This window comes from Oculina patagonica, chromosome 3 (genome assembly GCF_052425735.1).
Source record: "Oculina patagonica isolate OP01 chromosome 3, crgOcupat, whole genome shotgun sequence".
NCBI lineage: Eukaryota > Metazoa > Cnidaria > Anthozoa > Scleractinia > Oculinidae > Oculina > Oculina patagonica.
Genome location: NC_135760.1, coordinates 3,533,797 through 3,549,355, shown reverse-complemented (window position 1 = coordinate 3,549,355; position 15,559 = coordinate 3,533,797). Strand labels below are relative to the sequence as shown.

Here is a 15,559-nt window from a genome sequence, read left to right as displayed (position 1 = left end):
AAATAAGTAACCGATATAATTTGGGTTATGAGGAAAATACAGCAAACTTTAATTTTAGTATTATGACACAAGCGCACATTTTGCAGCTCAGTTTACAACGTCACGATTTCTGCGAGCTTATAGCCCGTTTTCTTGGCTTTTTTTGTCGTTGGTCTGTAAAAAAAATCACAGTTATTCTTTTTTAGCGTTTAATTTTTCATTAGTGTCCCACTTACTATGAGTAACTGAAAAGGAAACAATGTTTCGTCGGAGGAAGACGAGATCCCGAGGCGATAAACGATCGCCCACATGTTCCGACCGCACCATCATCGTAGCATGTCGGCGATTTCGGCAGCGTAACGCCTACCGCCCCGTAACTCCATCTAAACTGATAATCGCCCGCACGTTGAACCTTTTGATCTGTTCGTCAATAAAAAGAGCATCGCAAACTCGTGGAAGTCAATTCGACGGAGACTAAATTCAAGAAGTCAAAGAAATTCGAAAGAAACGGCAACAAAGAAGGTACCACGGAGGACAGCAGTTTCCAAAGATGAACTCACCGATCACAAAAACTTTGCTTCTTGTCACGTTAGCTGTTTATTCGACGGCGCGACGTAAGTTTTTTAGTCTTTTAACCTAAATTTGAAGAGTTTTAAAATCTTTTCATAAGTAGAAAGTAGATTGAATTTTCATTAGCTTGCTGAAAGGAAGGTTTTTAAAACTTTAGAGAAGTAACTTGCGGACTTTTTTTCAAAATTCGACAACTGGCTGACAAAACTATACTGCCATTTATGTAGTTTATCTGTCCGTCCTTTTTCATAACTTAGTGTAGCATTGATAGTTCTGTATCATTGTTTATTGGTCAGATGAAGGCGAAGTAAACTGAACTTTAAAGTAGAACGTGATAGGTGCTTCTACGGGGTGTTCTACGAAGCGGTTCACTGAAGAAAAAAAGGATTTTAAAAGTTCAACTTTCTTAAGGCTACCGTATACCTTGTAGATACCTTAAACCCTACATCAAATTAAAGCTCATAAAAGGTGTGTTAACTTACGATTCATGTTCTAGATTAACGGATGATAAAATGAAGTATTTTTTCTCCTCTAGAATGCCAGGACCGCATGGCGACAAAAACATGTCAGTATTTTGTAAAAATGTATCGCGAGAAGAACATTGATAGCTGCAAGTGGAAACAGATGATGACAAACTGCGCGTTGACGTGCAAAGTTTGTGGTAAGATATCAGTGATAAATCATATACTGACTTTACGACACTAGAATTAGACACAAAAAATAAATTATGTTTTGCATTCAGAAAAAGCCTTTTTAGTAGAATACTAGAGCACGTACACATAAACATGTACATAAGCTGTTTGGCTAGAGCAATTTTCGATTGAGTGTTCAAAACCAAAACCAAAGTAACCACTCTGACCAATCACAAAGGACGCGGACAATCAAGTGAACCAATCAAAACTCGAAGCAAATACATGTACCAAGCAAGAAGCGCGGGAAAACGTATGTCTTTTATGCTTGGCCATGCAGTGTGATTACTTTGGGTTTTGTTTCACGACACTTAATTTAAAACCTCTCTATTAGGTAGAATGACTAATAAACAAGGTTTTAAATATGAACGTTCCCTTATTATAGTACCAACTCCAAGATGTGCAACAGTAGCCAGTAGATACGGCTGTTGTTGGGATAACAAAACAGAAGCGAAATCATATGCTGGCGAGGGCTGTCCAGGTAACTAATTGCTTGATTAGTCTTTGCTAAGAATTTGTCAAACAAGGATAGTACAAAACAATATTGGACTTCCAGTTTCTTGCAAAACGGCGAATGTGTCTGTAATGTAACGCTGTAAATCAAGATATTTTGTTTGTGATATCTTTTAAACTTCTTTAATTATCTAGTAAGTTGGAGTCAGACTAGAAGAAAAGCTTAAGTAAAGTGATGTTACACGCGTCGCAGTGTAACAAAAAATTGTCTTAAACTCGTACGAAAATTAAACTCAGCGGTGGTCAGAAAAAATAGAAAAGGAAAACATCAGGGAGATTCTAGGAAGCTATGAGTGTGAATAGTCAAAGATCAACAAGATTAAGAAGCTAGGATGACTAATGAGTTTTCTATTCGGCTGGATCCCTGTTTCATGCTTGTGCTTCCGGCTAACGGTTACATGTAATGGAGTCACATTATTCTATCAACAGAGTGTAAGGACAGCCATCCAAGTTACTGCAGACAAAGAATTTCACGATTCACCAAAGGAAAAGCCTGCAATGAACAAGGAAAGAAAATGTGCCCAAAAAGCTGTGGAGTTTGCAGTAAGTGTATTAAACGAGATCGACAATATAAGGATTTTTTGTTACATTTCATCTACAAACAGCTTCGACATTTGAAAAAAAAAAACGCTATTTAGATTACGAGCGACAATACTTAATAAAGATGAAATGATCATTTGTCACGAGTGTTCGACAAAGAAAAACTCTGAGTCCCCGACAGGATTCGAGCTCATGACAACCCAGATACCGGTTGGACAATATAACCACTGAGCTACGGAGAGACTCTGATGAGCTAGGCCATCCACAATGTTAAGACTTGTTTTGAGAGAGAAAGGCTTCGTCACTTCTATTCCATTTAGTTCCATGTTCAAAATATGAATTCTCATTACTTACTGTCACAAATTTCTTTTAGTGAAGTCCTGAGAATTTGTCAGTACATCAGCTGAAGGCAGGTTGATGGTTTTCTTAATTCCTATCACCTATTTGCTGATACCATGCCATTGTTCTATTTTAGGAGTCCAAGCCCTTGCTCAAGCGCTGCCCGACTGCCTTAATTCTCCATATGGCTGTTGCTGGGATCTTACAGCTGCTCAGGGGTCAAGAGGAAAGGGATGCAGAGGTGAATAATGATTATGTGCTTTAGCAGCTGTGAACGAGGGAACATAAAACCTATACAACAATTAAGGCCCATTTCCTTTTCAATTCCGGAAGAAATTGCCATCATCCTTTTTGGGATCCCAGAAGATAATTCAGGACAAGTTTCTGTTCTTTTTACGATATTTGTTTGTTTACTTATATCGTCCTCAATTAGCACAGCAGTGCTAAATACTCTGACACTTAAAGTGTTTGCTGTTGTTGTTGTTATTGTAAAGAACGTAATATGTTTGGCTTAAGCAAAGTCAAGTTTCTTGATGGGATAAAGTGCATCTCCAGAATCGACGACTGTGTTCCCTTTTCTAATGTGTAGTTACATAAAGGTCTTTGGCTCTACTTGGATTAAAAAACCTGACAGTCTTCTCAAAAGAGATCTAACCAAAGTGTCTCTTTTCTTTTGTGCAGTTTGCAGAGATCATTATCACAGGCTTTGCAGTTTATTTAGTGGTTATTGCAAAGAAGAAGCCTACAAGATGGCCAAGAAACATGTGATTGACAGATACAGGAAGAGTTGCCCAAAAACCTGTGGAACATGTACACCAGGCCAAAGAATGTTGGACATTTCTGTTTACAGTAAGTATGTTAGTGTTTTTTTAATGCTTTATTTTTGAGATCGTGTGAAGAAAAACATTTAACATGTAGTCGACTGGACTTCCTTATTTTTCAACTCTCAATATTAGCAGCTTAATTGGACATCACTTTAGAAAGCACAATAATTAGTTCATTTCTTAAATTTGTGTTTCCGATGAACGTGTTTAATTAAATATATATATATTTTTATTTGCCGATAATTTAAGTGAGTGGTCGTGTTTATCAAAAAAAAAAAAAAAAAAACACAAATATTAACTTCAAATTAAAACTTATTAAATCGCCGAAACCCAGCCAACTTTCTGTTTCATTATTGGAACTATATATTTCGGTGAAAAATCTCAGTAGCCAGTCAGGAATTTCCATTTCACTGTAAACTTGTACTGGGTTCCTAACACAAAAGGCGATTTCGCCTTTTTCTGTTTTTCAAATGATGTTTTATGAAATAAATTAGCACTTTTTGGACACAAACATGTCTGAGTTGTTTACTGATGTACGTTTCTGGTTTGTTTTCATAGGAAGACATTGAAATAACGTTAAAAGTTTGATGTCACCGACGAATGGCTGAAAATGACGATGAAAGCAGCGTGACTAAAGAGACAAGAAGACAAATGCATGTTCAAATATTTATAAACATTTAACGTTATTTTGCACAATAAGAACAACTGAGGATGGTACATTTTTTCTCTAATACTTTATTTCTCCTCAGTAAATATTTAATATTTATAAAATTGCAAATATATATTAAAAATTGTCAAACAGAGAACTCGAATAATAGTGATCTCCTTTCGGGCTATATTATCTTACTGTTTAAGTATATACTACAACTATTCACGTCATTCCTCTAATATAAAGCACACTTTAGGGTTCACAAGGATATAGGGATAAAGAAGAGCAATACAGGGGGGGATTGAATAACCAGTATAATTAGCCATAGGAACGAAGAACAGCCTTCGATGTGCTCAAGTATTTTGGTTTTGTGAAGAACCCGCAGAAAAACACCTTTCGTGGAGTTTGAATATGAAGGACACACCCTTTTGGTTATGTTGGTGGTGGGGAAGGGTCGATCCCCCCCTAAACATCTTTTGCGGAGTTCGAATCTAATACTTTTCGAGGCTGATACTTTCCGGGGTGATGTAATACCCCAAACACATTACTTATACAGCAACAAAAATCCTCGAAGCAAAGCTCCATTTTAGTTTTAACCACTGGAGGAACATTTTACTCCCGGTGACTTTTAAACCTTTTAGCTTTTGACTATGTCATTCTATAAACAATTGAATCTCTTTACAGTCATCTATAAAAAAGAAGGGCTGCGCCATGATTCTAGGCTATTTAGTCTTTATTTAATTCTCACAAGATGAAATGGTTGGGCTAAGCTCATATGACTAGCCATTAATTTTAACTGACAGCAGCTGTCTAAAAATAAGACTATCAAATCAGACCCTTATTTGTTTACAGTTTAATTTATACCTCTCATACAGACCCTCTGGTCTCGTTTTTTGAGGACAGGGCAGGAATTGACACAGTGACATCCATTGCAAATTTTTGAGCGTTTACATGACGTCACGGAGGCCATGTCGATGTTCCAAACAATGAAACGGCGGCCATGTTGGTGTACCAAGTCAACCCTGTGGGATTTGAAGTCTTTTTTTATGTAAACCCTTGTTTGTGTTCCAGTTAATTTGCATAGCTACTGGCCACGTGAGTAAAAACGCTCTATGCTTATCAGTATATTCCAATCCAATAACTCCAGAGGTGGAAAGCCGGAAATCGATTTCCTTACAAGCGGCAATCCCGATTTTTCCCATACAGTGTACCGGGTATTTCTTTCCCAATGCGGAATGTAACCTTCAAAGGGATTTAATTTCCGAGGAGGTGTTCCCTTTCGTATAGATAAATTAACGCAGGAGTACGTTATTTGATATCTAGTGATGCGACGGTGTTTTCCTCGCGTAGGTTATTTTACGGACGTGGTTTTCGATTTCCTGGCAGGATGTCTCGATTGTATCATGTAATTTATAACAAGGGGTATTCGATTCCCAGGAGGGTGTTTCCCTCGTACCGGGTATATGTAGGGGTACTCGTTCCCCGGTGGATGCTAAGCTCATTTCGTGTGATTACAGAGATACTTGATTCCCCGGGGGAGAGGAGGGTGCTTCCCTCGATTATGTACTACGGCAGGTGTATTGATTCTCAGGAAGGGTGTCCCTCTCTCTCTCGTATGGGTATTTTTAGGCAATTTTTGTTCGTTAGACTAAAATTATATTAACAAAAAATACCATAACTCAGTTTGAGCCTACTGTGGACAAACTTTATTTTTTCATAAGCAAGCTCATAAATATTAAATAAATAACAAAGTTAAGCAAAACTAACTGTACAATTCTTTGCAATTGTTTTTTCCATTATGGACAATACAATCTGATATTTGGCATATATACTGATAAGATGATTTGTGTTCTTGACTTATCAGCTATCGATGGACATTTTTTCCAAGATATGTTGACATCTTCGGTCAGTCGTCGGTGAACTTCAGGATATTTTAGAGTCTTCCTATGAAAATAAACAAACATTGGTCTATCAGTAAATTTCCCAATTACATTTGTGTCAGATAACTGTTCAAGTGGGAAGTTTGAGTTTAAATAAAAATAACTTTTCAGGTATTTATTTCAAATCATTTCACGACCAATACCCGATTCCCTCTATAGCGCGCGCCTGCAGGGAATCACGGTAGTTGTATTCATCAAACCCTGCGCGAGACTCAGCAACGATGTGCGTTCCTGAGTCTCGCGCAGGGTTTGATGAATACAACTACCGTGATTCCCTGCAGGCGCGTGCTATAGAGGGAATCGGGTATTGAAAATCAAAGATTACGGTTTTCAGGAAATTATTTTCGGTCAGCTGAAAATACGCACTGGTCTGCAAAGCTGCTAACCGACTATATTTGAACCACACAGTATATCATTAATTGGCTTTAGTTTTAGCTTTTTGTGGACTGCAACGTAATCTGTCATTTACTCTTACTCTTTAGACGTTGGTGTGATATCCGTATGGACTTTTTACCGACATATTAAAATGTAGATGCAGATGTAGAAATGAAGGATTTAATTATTTTTCAGTAGCATTTTTTTTATGGGAGTGAAAAACTGGAGTCTGAGAGATGATCTACTTACTGAAGGCTGAAACGTCCAGCATCTTTTGGCCTTGTGAACATTTTCCGCATGTGATAGGACAGCTGTATCTGTATCTGTCAATAATGTTTTCCCTGGCAAACCTGTAGGCTTCTGGCTGGCAGTAGTCGTCCCACAAACTACACAGCCTATTGTAAAGATTCTGGCAAACTGCACAAAAACAAAATAACATATACGTTAAAAATCTGGTAAAAGGTCAAGTTTGTGTTCGGGCCCAGTGGCCCATCAGGTCAAGAGCTTCTCCCGGTTTCCGTAGCATGAGGCCAATAGAAGTATTTCTACTCCTCCTTGGATAGAATGCTAGCCCATCGCAGGGTTAACCCCAGCAGTAAATTCGCCGTTACCCTTTTCTTCACCTGGGTGGAGAGAGGCACTATAACAGTTAAGTGTCTTGCCCAAGAACACAACGCAGTACCCCAGCCAGGGCTCGAACCCGGACCGCTCGATCCGGAGCCCAGCGTACTAACCATAAGGCCGCCGCCCCTCCTTAGAGATGCAATTTTTTTCGTCAAGCAAAGCCTTTAGGCATAAGGTTTGGAACGAACTTAAAGTTGAAAGGTATATAACGGAATAGAAAAATAACTTCACTGTAAGATAGCTTTATGTTCCCTCACTCGGGGTGTACCTGTCAGGTACGTTTTTAAGGTGCATAGTCTTTATTTACCTCTGCATCCCTGTCCTTCTGGTCCCTGAGCAGCTGTAAGGTCCCAACAACATCCGTATGGAGTATCGAGACAATCAGGCCGCCTTTGAGTGGCAGCCTTTATCTCTAAAACAATTAAAAAAATACCCTGTTAGCATTCTCAATAGTCTCTGATAGCTATATAAGTTCCAAGAAGAGTCTCTTGTTCCAACTGATGACAAAGGTCTAAATTGTAGTAAACGTGGCCAATTAATTTAGTTAAATGATCAAGTTCCCCTCGTAGATTAACAAAATATAAAGTGATCAATTTTTTACTTCAAGAGGGCTGTCATCAAGTGTAATTCATAATCATGGTGTATTACTCCTGCTACTAGTCCAGTTCCCGCCCTGTTGTTGTGGCTCCTAATTGACCCATCTCGGAAAACCCCTAGCCATTAGGCTCAATTTGTTCTTCAGACATGGTGCTCTTACGCTAAAAGTCTTTGTCTCGGTTGAAAGTCTATAAGAATGATGTTGAAATCACAAAAAAAAACTTACTGCAAACGTCACAGCTTTTTGGACACATCTGTTTTCCTCGTTCATTGCAGGCTTTTTCCTTTGTGTATTTTGAAACGCGTAGTTTGCAGTAGCTTGGGTAGTCATCTTTGCACTCTGTTAACGGAATAAAGTTGATTACAAACTGTACATGCAATTCCTTCACCTATTAACTCAGGTTCGTAAAATACTCTAAGCGTAAATTCAATTCTAAGGGAGTTATATGTTTCGTGACATCATTGACGATAAAAAAATGCAGTTCGATAGTCTTGCGAACAAATGACTTGCGTTTCCCGGTGGGTAATGGGGGGAGGGGGGGGGGGAGGGTACTAAACATTTTGTTATACGGGAAGGTTCCGCTCGGGGGTCCAAACCCTCACCCTCACATATACTTTTTTTTTTACAGAAAAAGTAACCCTTTTTTATACCTTCGATAGGAAAATGATATTCATTTCACATACCTACAGAAGGGATACAGCATCTCCTTTCCTTTTTTTTACTTGAAAAAAACCCTTAAAATGCTTAAAGTTCGGTGTGTGTTTTCCAGATATTTCAAAAGGTCCTTTGAAATACCCAAATTATAGTTTCCCCTACTCTTTTGTATACTCCAAATAGTTAAATCCCTACCCTCTTATTTACCTACAGCCTGAAAAAAGTACCCCTTCCGGGCTCAGTCTCCCCGTATAGTTCAGTATAGGAAGTACCCCGGGCGTTGCGTTACTATCAATTTCCGCACAGACAGACAAATCATTCAATTTCAAATGTTTTGTGTCTTTAAATAACAGGCTATCGTGTGATTCATAAGGCGTTAATAAACACCTTAATTTCATCAATTCGACAAAACAACAACAACAAGATTTTTTTCTTACCAGGACACCCCTCGCCAGCGTATGATTTTGCTTCTGTTTTTTTATCCCAACAACAGCCGTATCTACTTGCTCGTGTTGCACATTTTGGTACAGGCTCTGTAAAGGTAAAGACAAAAAGAGTTCATTTCATGATCGTGATCAATCTGGCAAAATATTGAATATAAAAAGAAGAGAACGTACTCTTTGCTGATACCTTTTGACTCCGGCTTTCGCTTTAAAATTGGAAATGCTTGAACTATTTCTCTTTGCAAATGCTTGAACTATTTCTCATGTAATGTACTTAGGCCCAATCATGTATACTGAAAACCAGAAATCATCGCGTTTGGCTTACGTAACTTTCTCCCGCGTTTTCACTGGTTAGCAGTTTTCTAGCCAGCTTCTGATTGGTTCATTGTACTTTTTTGGCAACAGCAGTTAAGTATCTCAACTTGGTGTTAAGTTTTACGGCACTCATAGTGCTACGTACATGCACAAATATTTTTCTCAATGATTTAATTAGTAGCTATTCAGAGTCGTGCTAAATCTTGACTACATTTGTCAGACGTTACCATGTGTTAAATTCTATCGATAATGAATAATAATAATTATAATAATAATAATAATAATAATGGCACTTCGGGCAGTATATCCACAGAGTGGCTCTTCGTCTGCCCGATCCTAACTAAATTTACAGATGTAAAAGTTTAAAAAATATCTAAGAATTTATATTTACATGAAAACATGATAAAATTGTATTAAAACGATATAAGAACTAATTATGTGAATTATAGTATATAAAACAAAAACAAACAAAAAAAAATACTTAAGACATGCTAAAAAGTTAAAAATTCAAATGTTCTAAAACTCTCTTAAAAATAATGTTTTTGGTGTCTTTACAAAATATATTATAGTCTTGGCAGCATCTCACGTTGCTGGGCAATGTGTTAAAAAGGCTGGCAGTTTGGTCCTGTAAAGTATTATTAATTAGGGACCTCTCTAATTGAATGCTGTTACTGGATCTTAGGCATCGTTCGTGTTGGAATACATTAAGCTTCAAGTAACTTGGCCAATATGGGTTATGAAGAGTTATGAATAAAACTTTAATATTGAGAATTTTTTTTCGTTTGACAAATCGTTCGCGATATTACCTTGTCGTCACTTATTGATCTAAAAGTCGGGATATAATTACTGATATCTTACCACAAACTTTGCATGTCAGCGCGCAGTTGGTCATCATCTGTTTCCACTTGCAGCTATCGATGTTCTTCTCGCGATAAATTCTGACAAAATACTGACAACTTCTTGTCGCCATTCGGTCCTGGCATTCTGTAGAAAAAAGATACTTCATTATTATAAAAGCCGCGATTCTAGAACTATGCTCATTCAAGACAATAACAATTTTAAACGATTTCTAAACAACAAGAAAGTGAAACTTTCAAGATAGATCTACTATCAATTTTTGAACTTTCAACCGTTCACTTACGAGTAGTTTTCATTTGAAAAATAAGAAAAATTTTCCGTGATGAATGAAGTCGTGTCTATCAATACGAGTCTTTACCATAAATTCTTGAAACAAGGGAAAACTATATAACAGAATTTTGACAACTTATCAGAGCGATAGTATCAAAAGAAGATCAGTTAAAAGATAAGATACTATAGAATAAAATAAAACTTACGTTGTTGTGCCATTGCAAAAGCAGCAAATGCGAGGACAAGAAGCAAAACGTTTGTGATTTGAGTGTTCATCTTTGAATAACTGCGGTCCTGGTCGAACTGTCTTTGTAGATAGAAATTTCTTGAGTTTTCGTGAGTTTCTCTAACTTCTCTGAGTAGTTCTTGGTTGAATTGACTACTACGAGTTTCTGATGCTCTTTTTATTGACGAAAAGGTCAAGGCCCTCACCCAGCGGGCGAAATACTTGAGAATTTTGTTTGGAGACAATGACGGGTGAGGTCACGGCGTCGAAAAATACCTCGCCGACGTACTGTAGTGATGGCGGGGTCGGAAATCGTGGGTGATCGATCGATCATCGTTTTTATAACATGTCTTTCCTTCGGTGATAACTCGGGGACAGTGGAAAAACCACGGAGAATTAAACAAAAAAAATTAACCCTATAAATTAAAATAGTCTATTTTTTCCAAAAAGCAGGTCGCAAAATTTGTTTAATCGCGAATAAAACCCAGCCAGTTACAGATTTGATGCAATAATCCCAATTCTTCTAGACGCTTCTTCTTCCCTTCCCTCATTACTCAAATGTTTTTGTCGCATATTTTAGCTCCTTCACTTCCTTCCAGACTTACTTTTCACACTCAAAAAGTTTTTTCCGAGTTTTATAATCAAAATAACGGATTAATTACTTTAACACTTGTAATTTTGCGGTTGAACGAAATAATGTCAGTAATTGAATTAGTTCAGGACAAAAATAGGTGAACCTTTTCTCACGAAACGGAAATATCATTCCACGCAGGATTTTTTCGTAACAGTTTCATTGTCATTGCCTGCGTTATTTAATAGGCAATGCGGGGGTTTATGTTTTTTTTGCGTGTTGCAGTAGAACAAAGAGCGTATAGGAAGAGAATAAGGGTTTATATCATAACACAGAAGATGATTAACATTCTTATCTTAAAAGCCATAAGATTTCCTGAATCCTTTAAGTACCCGATCGATATATCAAAACAGTCTTTCTTGCCTTTATCAGTCTGTTTTTATTTTCCAAGCCTAAGACAGTCTTCACATCCGCATATGTTATTTTCGAGGAACAGCGTTGCGCAAGCCTGAATTTACACTCATATACTCATATACCGATGAAATAAAAAAAGAAACAGTGATTTGTAAAGAATACTGGATGACAAAAGCAGTTTTTCAAGACTGCAACTAGCAACGTTCTCGAAGGAATGTAAACTCGAAGGCTGACAGAAAAAACTTAAAAACCTCAATAAGAAGGAAGTGAAAAAGATTTTGATATCCTCTTTACTAGACTGCATTTTAGACATGGTTTCTACTCAAAACTGAGTGACTTATTTGGTATTGACAAAGGTTGTGGTTTCGCTTGAGTTTGTCGAATTTGTCGCGCGTTAAATGGTTTCAAATCCGGTGTTATGTATTTTTTCCTGTTGTACACAGAATTTCTTCTATTGGAATTAATCTAAGTGTAGCTTTGTTCGGTGACCTACAACTTCTGTATCGATTTTCTTTACGACAATATCGCACACTCCTTTCCATTTGTTTTTTTTCTTAAAATAGCCTGCGAATACAGCCGCGTCTCATTCGAATGAGAGGCGGCTGTATTCGCAGGCTATTCTTAAAATAAAGGGCTGCTGTTTTAATGACAAAATAGTCACGCACTCAACCGTTTTACAAATTGCTTCGAAGTAAACCTATACGTTAGCCTCGCGTGGCTTCACCGAACACAAATTTCGCGTTCGTTTCATTACAATTTGGAAAAGGAAAGGCAGTTTTTAATCTAGTTTAGAATAGTTTTCCTTTCCCACAAGCGGAAAAACACAGGAACTCGACTAAGTGCGGTAGAAGTACTACTTCTGACACACGCCAAATTTCCTCCATCCTTAACGCTTACAGATCTGTTAGCAAAGTGAACGAGTTGTCAATGGGAACTTTCACGGTTAGAGAATAAGCAATTGTTTTCGTATTTCAGCGAGTTGTATACTTAATAACGCAATGTATAGCCATTCGAAGATTACTGGCTTAATAATGGATCCGAAATAGACGCCACTTTTTTTACAAATATCAAAAACCCACGCTTTTCTCATTGAGTTGAACATGTTATTCTAAACACAAAAGCGCATTCTTGTGGTCAGTCAATAGCACAACGTCTGGGTATATAAAGCAGATAATAAATTGATTATTATATCTCAATTGCTTGGAATAATCTGGATATACGACAAGCATTTTGGGCGAGAGAAGAATCGATTATTTATCGGGAGATTTTCGACAAATTCTGACCACACCTTGAATGCTGTGGACGGGCGCGCCTGGGAAACGCCCAGCTGACGCTCTGTTATTTCAGGGGAACGAATCGTTTACTGACACCATGTTTTTCCATATAACTTAGTTTCTCACTTTTTCTTGCGAAATGATAATTAAGGTTTTATACAGAAATTTTGGTCTAGCCTGACTGAAACGGAAATTGTTCAGCAACATTTTGCCAAATTTTAAAAATGATGTAAAAATTCATTAACTATTCATGAGGGTGCAAACCAATCCCAGCACAGTATTCAGATCACATGTACACAACTGTTAACCTAATACAAATCAAACAATAGAATACACTTCTGATACAAACTTCTGCACAGCTAATTAGTATTCATTAACTTTTGATGCAGATCTCTACCGAATCGCATAACAATACTTTGCATTCGATTTATTGTTTTCATTTCACAAGCAGAATAAAATATTCGCGTCCGAACTGTATGGCCGTTTACAATGGCTCGCCTATCGGCTCGCCATTGTAAACGCCCATAGAGATCTCCCACTCATATTTTATCTACTTCTTAATTCTGTTCTAGTCCCTAGTCTAGTTGAACCGCTTTCACGATAGACAGAACTTAAATACCGCGAGGATTGCAATTCCATTCCTTTTAGTCAGTGTCAAGTTGTTACAAAACAAAAAGCAAGTTGTCTTTGTGGGAAATAAGAGTGCATTTGTGTAGACGATATCAATTTGTACTTAAATATGGTTTATTAACTATTCCGCCCGATAACCACTTTTAAAATACCGCATCAAGTTTATAAGCATGCATGGTTGCCATGCTTTTAAAAGGAGTATTTCAGTTTCACTTGAAAGACTAGATACAGGTGTACCCGGGACAGACAACATAACATAAAGACGCGTAAACAGATCGATGTACAAACAACAGAGAAAGACGGACCCGGATATTGTAAGTGTAGGCGTGTTCCGATCAAAATCGCTTACAACCTTGGACCATTTTCTTCGACCTGACTATTTTTAAAACATCAATAAAGTTAAAAAAAAACCAGCTGCTAGTATGTTTCGTTTAATCCCAAATATTACCCAGCCAGTTACAGATTTGACGAAGTAATACCAATTCTTCTAGACGCATTTTCTTTCCTTCCCTCATTACTTAAATGTTTTTGTCGCATACTTTAGCTCCTTCGCTTCCTTCCAGCCTCACTTTTAACACTCAAAAAGTTTTTTCCGAGTTTTGTAATTAAAATAATGGATTAATTACTTTAACACTTGAGGGCCTCACTGAATAACACCTTTGGTGATGGGCTCCGGGTAAAGAACATTATTATTATTATTATTAGAGAAATTATTGTAATTTTGCGGTTGAACAAAATAATGTTATTGAATTAGTTTGGGACAAAAATAGGTGAACCTTCTCTTATTATGGAACGGAAATATCCATTCCACGCAGGATTTTTTCACAACAGTTTCATTGCCACGTGTTATTTAATCGGGAATGCAGGGGTTTATGTTTTTTTGCGTGTAGCAGTTGAACAAAGAGCGTTAAAGAGAATAAAGGTTTCTATTATAACACAGAAGATGATTAAAATTCTTATCTTAAAAGCCAAGAGATTTCCTAAATCCCTCAAGTACGCGGTCGATATGTCAAAAACAGTCTTTCTTGCCTTTATCAGTCTGTTTTTATTATCCAAGGCTAAGACAGTCTTCACATCCGCATTCGGATAATTATGAAACGTGCGATACCACAAGCAAATTTTATTTTCATTAAAGGAACAACGTTGCGAAAGCCTAAATATACACTCATATACTGTCTACCGATGAAATCAGTATCGAAAAAAGAAACAGTCATTTGTAAAGAATACTGGATGACAAAAAAGTCTTCAAGACTGCAACTAGCAACGTTCTCGAAGGAATGTAAACTCGAAGGCTGACAGGATAAACTAAAAAACCTCAATAAGAAGGAAGTGAAAAAGATTTTGTTATCCTCTTTACTAGACTGCATTTTAGACATGGCTTCGTCTAAAAACGGAGTGACTTATTTGGTATTGACAAAGGTTGTGGTTTTGTATGAGTTTGTCGATTTGTCGCGCGTTAAATAGTTTCAAATCCGGTTTCGTGTAATTTTTTCCTGTCGTAGACGGTTTTACTTCTATTGGAATTAATCTAAGTGTAGCTTTGTTCGGTGACCTACAACTTCTGTACTCGATTGTCTTTATGACAATATCGCCTACTCCTTTCTATTCTTTTTCCTTAAGAATGAAGGCCCGCATGTTTCAATGACGAAATGTTATCACACACTCAAACGTTTTACAAATTGCTTAGAAGATAACTTATTCGCTAGCCGCGCGTGCCTTTACCGAAGGCAAATTAAATTTCGCGTTGGTTTCTCTACAATTTATAAAAGGAGAGGCAGTTTTTAATCTAGTTCAGAATTGATTTGCTTCCTTAGCAAGCGGAAAAATACAGGAATTCAACTAAGTGCGGTAGAGATTACTACCACCTCTGACACACGCCAAATTTCCTCAATCCTCAACTTTTACAGATCGTTAAGTTACTAGTTAGCAAAGGAAACGCGATGTCAATGGAAACTTTCACAGTTAGAGAATAAATATCATTAGCAATATTTTCAACAATTCTTTCGTAATTTTAGCGAGTTTTACACTAAATAACACAATGTCGTCTAGCCATTCAAAGATGGCTGGCTTGATAATGGATCCGAGATAGACGCCACTGTTTTTTACAAATATCAAAAACCCACGCTTTTCTCATTGAGTTGAACATGTTATTCTAAACACAAAAGTGCATTCTTGTGGTCAATCAATAGCACAACGTCTGGGTATATTTCACAAATAATAAATCGATTATTATATTAATTGCGCAGAATAATCTGGATATACGA

General features: G+C 37.2%; 2 protein-coding genes across 2 annotated transcripts; one reads left to right on the top strand and one right to left on the bottom strand.

The window, feature by feature from the left end:
* The first annotated feature begins 456 nt into the window (after positions 1 to 456).
* On the top strand, positions 457 to 4,197 carry LOC144645574 (uncharacterized). The gene is made up of 7 exons (XM_078505151.1): positions 457 to 593; positions 1,085 to 1,210; positions 1,624 to 1,719; positions 2,181 to 2,294; positions 2,767 to 2,871; positions 3,312 to 3,479; positions 4,013 to 4,197. The coding sequence occupies exons 1-7, from the start codon at positions 530 to 532 to the stop codon at positions 4,021 to 4,023; spliced, it is 684 nt and encodes a 227-aa protein (XP_078361277.1). The 5' UTR covers positions 457 to 529; the 3' UTR covers positions 4,024 to 4,197.
* Positions 4,198 to 5,833: 1,636 nt separating this feature from the next.
* LOC144646239 (uncharacterized) lies at positions 5,834 to 10,640 on the bottom strand. Its single transcript, XM_078505779.1, has 7 exons — positions 10,387 to 10,640; positions 9,911 to 10,036; positions 8,732 to 8,827; positions 7,866 to 7,979; positions 7,350 to 7,454; positions 6,668 to 6,835; positions 5,834 to 6,047 (listed from the first exon to the last, which is right to left on the bottom strand). Exons 1-7 carry the CDS (start codon positions 10,454 to 10,456, stop codon positions 6,037 to 6,039), a joined length of 690 nt encoding a protein of 229 aa, XP_078361905.1. The 5' UTR covers positions 10,457 to 10,640; the 3' UTR covers positions 5,834 to 6,036.
* Positions 10,641 to 15,559: the final 4,919 nt, after the last annotated feature.

Coding starts and splice junctions, on each gene's coding strand:
- LOC144645574 (XM_078505151.1), top strand. CDS start 530: ATGAACTCACCGATCACAAAAACTTTGCTTCTTGTCACGTTAGCTGTT. Junction 1,720..2,180: donor TGCTGGCGAGGGCTGTCCAG/GTAACTAATTGC, acceptor TTCTATCAACAG/AGTGTAAGGACAGCCATCCA. Junction 2,872..3,311: donor AAGAGGAAAGGGATGCAGAG/GTGAATAATGAT, acceptor TCTTTTGTGCAG/TTTGCAGAGATCATTATCAC.
- LOC144646239 (XM_078505779.1), bottom strand. CDS start 10,456: ATGAACACTCAAATCACAAACGTTTTGCTTCTTGTCCTCGCATTTGCT. Junction 10,037..10,386: donor TTTTGCAATGGCACAACAAC/GTAAGTTTTATT, acceptor TTTTTTCTACAG/AATGCCAGGACCGAATGGCG. Junction 8,828..9,910: donor GCTGACATGCAAAGTTTGTG/GTAAGATATCAG, acceptor TTACCTTTACAG/AGCCTGTACCAAAATGTGCA.